Below are 6,686 nucleotides of genomic sequence, written 5' to 3'. Positions count from 1 at the left end.
AAAGTATCGGAAAAATGGCGTATCTCAGCGAGAAATGAATGAAGACGGTATTTCTTCGACCTGCATGATTGTTCTATCACCTGCATGACTCACTTCGGTGAATTTCACACCGGATAGAACTTCGGTGAGGGCAAAATGAAGCATTTTTCGGGGACTAATCGTCGCTTTTGTGAATGGGACCATAGTTCCCTTACGAGCGGTCCTAGAGAAAACTTCCAATAGGCGAAAAGATGCGGGACTTAAAGAGCTTTCCAACGACGTCATCGATCCAAAAGCAGTTCAACCGTTTAGCTGCAATCGACGATTTAGGGGGGGAAAAAATACATTTTCGGGGTGAAGCAGTCGGCGATCGAAGTTTGCTATGTGCTCAAAAAATGCCTTCGTTTCGCCAATTCATTGTCGATATGTACGTGAAAATCGGGAGCGTACGACTGCTCTATATCCGCTCAAGTCAAACGAAACTGCGTTCGGAAGAATACATCCGTCTACGCGATGCGGTGAACACTGATGCCAACGTTGATGCTAACAGTCTTGGAGAGCAGGTGATTTTACCATCCACGTGCATAGGGAGCCCGCGTCATATGCATGAATACGCCATGGATGCTATGACATATGTTCGCGCATATGGTCGCCCCGAATCATTCATCACATTCACGTGCAATCCTGCCTGGGATGAAATTCAAGAGCTCTTGCTACGAGGTCAAGCGTCATCCGATCGGCACGACATCATTGCTCGCGTCTTCAGACAGAAATTACGATCAATGATGAACTTCATCAACAAAGATCAAGTTTTTGGAGAAACACGGTGCTGGATGTACTCCATCGAATGGCAGAAGAGAGGACTCCTCCCGGCACATATCCTGATCTGGTTGGTGAACAAAATCACACCAGACAAAATCGACGATATCATCTCAGCCGAAATCCCAGACATTGACATCGATCCTGGATTATTCGAGGTCGACACACAAAATATGGTCCACGGACCTTGCGGACACTTTAATCCACGATGTGTTTGTATGAAAGACAAGGAGAACTCCAAAAAGTACCCGGAACGTCTGATTCCGGAAACAATCACAGGCAACGATGGTTACCCCCAATATCGACGTAAGTCCCTTGGAGACGGCGGCAAGATGTTCCGTCGCACGCGCGGTGATCGAGTCATCGATAATAGCTGGATTGTGCCGTATTCATCATTGCTCTCAAAACCCTTCAAAGCGCAAATCGACGTCGAGTACTGCAATTCCGTCAAGTCCATCAAGTATATTTGCAAGTACGTGAATAAGGGAAGCGATATGGCAGTTATCGAGGTGAGGAATTTTCCAGAACCAGTCGATGAAGTGGAACGATATCGCTCTGGACGCTACATCAACAGTAATGAAGCGATTCGGCGGATTCTGTCATTCCCCATCCATGAACGTGAACCTGCAGTTGTGCATTTGGCGGTGCACCTCGAGAACGGTCAGCGTGTATACTTCACGGCGAGCAACGTACAAGCGAGAGCGGCTGCTCCACCGGCCTCAACATTGACTGCATTCTTCGATTTATGCAGAAATTCGAATGATGACTTCCCGAAGACTCTCCTTTACTCCGAAGTTCCGAAATACTGCACGTGGCGAGCAAAAAATTCAAGGCTCGCGAAAGAGGGACACCTGTGAACATCGAAGGACATGGAACGAGAATTTCCTCCAATGCTCTGGGTCGGTTGTATACCGTCCATCCCAACAATCGAGAGTGCTTCTATCTAAGGCTGCTCTTAGTCAACGTACGTGGACCGACATCCTTCGGGCACCTCAGGACTGTCGATGGCGAAGTTTGGGCAACTTACAGATTAGCCTGCCAGAAGTTACATCATTTTGAAGACGACGCTCATTGGGATACTACATTGTCTGACGCGTCGCATACGACCAGGTCAAATTCGGACGCTCGTCGCCATCATATTGACGACTCGCTTCCCCTCCGATCCCAAGGGTCTTTGGGAAAAACACAAGGATTCTATGGCCGATGATATCCTGAACCGTGGTCGCCGTTTGCGCCACGACCCTGAGCTAGCCTTCGTTCCTGAGATCTACAACGAAGCATTGGTTTCGATTGAGTATCTTTGTGTGGCTATCGCCAACAAATCGTTGGTTCAGCTGGGTATGCATGCCCCGGATCGAAGCGCTCTGGATACTCAAGATCGCGATTTAGTTCGAGAAAGCGATTTTGATGTGGGAGCTCCGGCCGAATTTGTCGAAACCAATGTTCCACTTCTGCTGCCAGAACAACTGACCGCTTACGAAACTATCATGAGTGCGATCGCGAATCGTACCGGTGGTCTGTTTTTCCTCGACGCACCCGGCGGCACCGGCTAAGACTTTCCTGATATCTCTTGATTTTTGGCGACCATCCGTTCTCGGAAGCACATCGCATTGGCGATCGCATCTTCTAGAATAGCCGCCACACTTCTCGATGGTGGTCGAACGGCTCACTCCGCTCTGAAGCTGCCATTGAATGTGCAAACGATCGAGATGCCCACATGCAATCTTGCCAAAAATTCCGGTATGGGGACCGTTCTGAGAACGTGTCAAATCATAATTTGGGATGAATGCACAATGGCCCACAAGAAGTCCTTGGAAGCCCTCGATCGGATATTGCGAGATTTTAGAGACTGCCAGGTCCCTTTTGGAGGAGCGCTGATCATGTTGTCCGGTGACTTCCGACAGACCCTGCCCGTCATACCACGCGGGACACGCGCCGATGAAATCAATGCCTGCCTGAAGCAATCGACTCTCTGGCGACACGTTCAGAAATTGACGCTCACGACGAATATGAGGGTTCAGCTTCAGAACGACACGACCGCTGCACGCTTCGCGGCTCAATTGCTGGACATAGGCTCTGGGAGGATGCCCATCGACAGATCTTCACAAAGCATAACTTTGCCCTCGGATTTCTGCATGGTGTGCTCGACGGAAGAACGTTTGATCCAGAGCGTCTTCCCGGACATAAAACGGAATTTCAGAAACCGTCAGTTGCTGAGTAAGCGAGCGATCCTGGCCGCCAAGAACTGTGACGTGAACGCCAAGAATCTCAGCATTCAGAACGAAATACCCGGCGAAGCTGAGACGTACAAGTCCATCGATACGGTCATGGATCAAGATGAAGTTGTGAATTATCCAACAGAGTTTTTGAACTCACTGGATCTGCCAGGCATGCCTCCCCACGATTTGACCCTCAAGCTTGGTGTTCCGATCATCCTGCTACGAAATCTCCATCCACCACGCCTGTGCAACGGAACAAGACTCGCCGTCGAGAACTTGATGAGCAATGTGATTGAGGCAACGATTCTCAACGGGAAATTCGAGGGAGATGTTTTATTGCCAAGAATTCCCATGATCCCTACCGATATCCCCTTCGAATTCAAGCGTCTGCAGTTCCCAGTTCGTCCCGCTTTCGCCATGACGATACACAAAGCCCAGGGACAATCAATGCAGGTATGCGGTCTCGATCTCGAAAACCCGTGTTTCTCTCACGGCCAGCTGTATGTTGCGACGTCCAGAGTTGGGAAACCCGCTGATTTATTCGTGTATGCCGCCGACGGGAAAACAAAAAATATTGTCTACGAAGAAGCTCTTCAATAAAAATCGATAACCTCCTTGACAATCAAGAAATCACAGAGAATCATGGGAAAGCAGGGAAACGGGGAAGCGGGGAAACGGGACGCGCACCCAGAGCACGCGCGCCCAAAGCAAGGGCACCCGGAGCCAGCGCAGTCGGAGCCAGCGGATGTGTAGTGAGTCTAGCGCTAGTAATTATCTAAAATCCGCCCTTAAGCATTGACTCAATGGGAAAACGCTTGAAAAAGAAAGGGGCCAAGACGCCATCTTGGAATCTCTTTCTTCCTTTCCCGCCACATTGCCGAACAATTAGAGCCGAGTTTCACATATACGGAGTAGAGAAAATTCTCCCGAATTCAGTGTAAGTAAAAAGCATTTCGCGCATAGAAAAAAATCCCTACTTTTTCTCACAAAGTCATTTTGTAAGTTCAAAACATGAATTCGAGCATTATCGAGAAAACCATGAACACGCGAGAGTTCAACCTGTCGACGGAGATGGTGGAGACTCTGAGGAGGATGAGGTTCACCCCCGAGCTCCTCAACCTCGTCCAGGACGCGGTCATGATGCGGGCCTTGCGGGACATGGCCGGGACAGACCCCCACAAGTTCAGGGCCCAGTTCAACCGGGTCGCGGTCAACCTCACGCCCGCTGTCAAGGCTTCGGTGTACATGCTGGCCACGGCCTGCAGCAACAAGGACCGGCTGACCCGGAACTACGGCTCCCTGCCCGACAAGCTCCGGGACTTCCCGTGCGTCCAGGAGGCCTATAATTCTATCCAGTCGAAGATGGTCACCTGGGTGTCCCTGGAGGAGCCGGGTATCAACTTTGCGTTGATCCATTTTCCGAACACCCTCCCGGGGCTCTGCGCCTACTTCTGGAAGACCATGCAGGCCCAGGACCACTTCACGGTCAAGGAGCTGCTCAAGACCCAGTACGCCACCCAGCTGGCGCTGGACGAACTTGAGCAGTCGGAGAACCGGGAGGCCATGAAGGCCTTCTGGAATTCCACCGTGAGGTCGACGTCGAACAAGGCGAATGTCGCGGCGTTTCGGGCCTCGAGGGAGGCATTGGAAGGGTCCTCCGACCCCAAGATCTACGCGACCAAGGCCGCCGACAAGTATTATCTCGTCCGGGTGTGGGCCACCGGGGAGGTCACCGTGATGGTGCCCACCAACAACCTCTAGTACACCAGGGAGGAGCTCGACACCTGGGTGCTCGAGGGCAGCCCCGCAGCCGGGCCCGGCCCCTTCGAGAGGTACCAAGTGATCCAGCTCAAGGGCAAGGGGGTCAAGACCGCCCCCGCAGTGAAGGTCAAGCCCCCGAAGATGGAGGGCCTGAGCCAGGCCCAGATATTGGAGCAGCAGGAGCAGCTGGCTTCCCGCCAGGCGCAGCTCGAGAAGGAGGGCCCTGGAGGGGTCCAGCTCGAGCAGGTCTCGGGACACGACGACCTCCGACTGCACTCAGGACTCCGACACCTTCTGAACCCGGCTGTAGGCCAAGCCGACCCCGTGGATGTCCCTCAGCCTCAGAGTGCCCCTGCATGCCGAAGCCAGGCAGATAACAATGCTGCGGGTTTCCTGATGAGAGTGGTGAGGATCTAGACCAGCTCCTCGTCGAAGCAGGCAACAGCCTTGAAGAGGGAGAATGAAGGCAACCTGAAACACTAGGTGTGAGAGTCACTCTCCTTGTTTCATTTACAACTAGCGCGACCCGCGCGCTGTGCCGCGCCCCTGTTCACCACTTGATAAAAATTCACCAAGAAAGAACAATTTATAAGAACAGACTACATAAGTCGAAGAATCCCTCACAAATGACAACGATAAAAAAAAGCGACGGAACAGGGACCTAGTCTTCATATGACCTATTCTAAACGATTAAATACGTAGAGCTTTTTTACGTATGACTACAGCGCTCAAACGTTGTTTTACTTCTCTGACTGAGACGGTATATTTTAGGTATTCCGGTAACAATTTCGGGAGATTGGTTTCCACGAATAAGGCTAAATCCTGAGCATTGTAGTTCCTTTCGCGGTCAATATCAGGATCAGAAATTCTATTTCCTGATCTATCAGGTGCGAACAATCCGAGTTGATTCAATCGTCGGTTCATAATGGATAAGCAGGAATCTTCGATTAAAATCAAGGCCTCATTGAACATGTCCAATGAAAACGGAAGATTAGGATCATGGATTTCTCGCCGCCGATCTCTCAGTATATCTTCGGTCAAATGATTTTTATATTTCTCCCAGAGATCTCGGGGATTCGATGGAGAACAGGTTGTCAATATAATAGCAAACAACGTACGTATTTGTTGCGGGTATGCGGTGTCCGCGGCTTCAGCCAATGTCAAATCCCAATGAGAATCGTTCTCCAGAAGTTTCAACGCCAAGCAAGCTTCCCTGTGAGTCTCATAGATCACGCCATCCACCGTTCTCAGGTCTTTGAAAGATTTCGGTCCTCGAACGTTGACGAACAACAGGCGAAGAAAGAAACATTCTTGATTATTCGGATGTACAGTATAAAGACGACCTAAAGCATCGCATGAAAACAAATCCAAATACCCCTCGACCGGTTTACCCTGCTTACGTCGTTTGAAACTCTTCGTCACCGTATTCCATGTGTAGTATCTCGGGACTTCCAAATATAACAGAGAACTCGCGAATTCATCATTCGCACATAGCGCGAAGAAGGCAGTCAGGGTTGTTCGCGGCGGAGATAAAACTTTGGAATGAATGTTAGTTGCTGTGAAATACACGCGCTGTCCATTCTCCAGATGCACTGCCAAATGAACCACGGTTGGATATCTCTCATGAATGGGAAAAGAAAAGATGCGCCATATGGCTTCATTGCTGCTTATGTATCGTCCAATTTGGTATTGTTTGATCTCGTCAATCGGAGCTGAAGGATCTTCCATACCAAAAGCTGCCATATCGCTTCCTTTGTTGATATACTTGCAAATATATTTTATCGATTTCACGGAGTTGCAATATTCGACATTGATATGAGCTTTGAATATTTTTGAGAGTATAGGGGAATACGGTACGATCCATCTGTTGTCGACTTCGATATCGCTGCTACGCACCTTCAATGTGAA

At 50.0% G+C, this 6,686-nt stretch overlaps 1 protein-coding gene across 1 annotated transcript; it reads left to right on the top strand.

Annotated features, from left to right (window-relative positions):
* Window positions 1-230: 230 nt before the first annotated feature.
* Window positions 231-3,617, top strand: LOC108865113 (uncharacterized). Its single transcript, XM_029113092.1, is given in 2 exon segments — window positions 231-1,458; window positions 1,909-3,617. Coding segments are annotated over 2 exon segments (2,937 nt in total).
* The last annotated feature ends 3,069 nt before the right edge of the window (window positions 3,618-6,686 follow it).

This window comes from Galendromus occidentalis, unplaced genomic scaffold (assembly GCF_000255335.2).
Source record: "Galendromus occidentalis unplaced genomic scaffold, Mocc_1.1 scf7180000076295, whole genome shotgun sequence".
Lineage (NCBI taxonomy): Eukaryota > Metazoa > Arthropoda > Arachnida > Mesostigmata > Phytoseiidae > Galendromus > Galendromus occidentalis.
The sequence above is the reverse complement of the archived record's forward strand: the minus strand, read 5'-3'. Positions and strand labels throughout refer to the sequence as shown.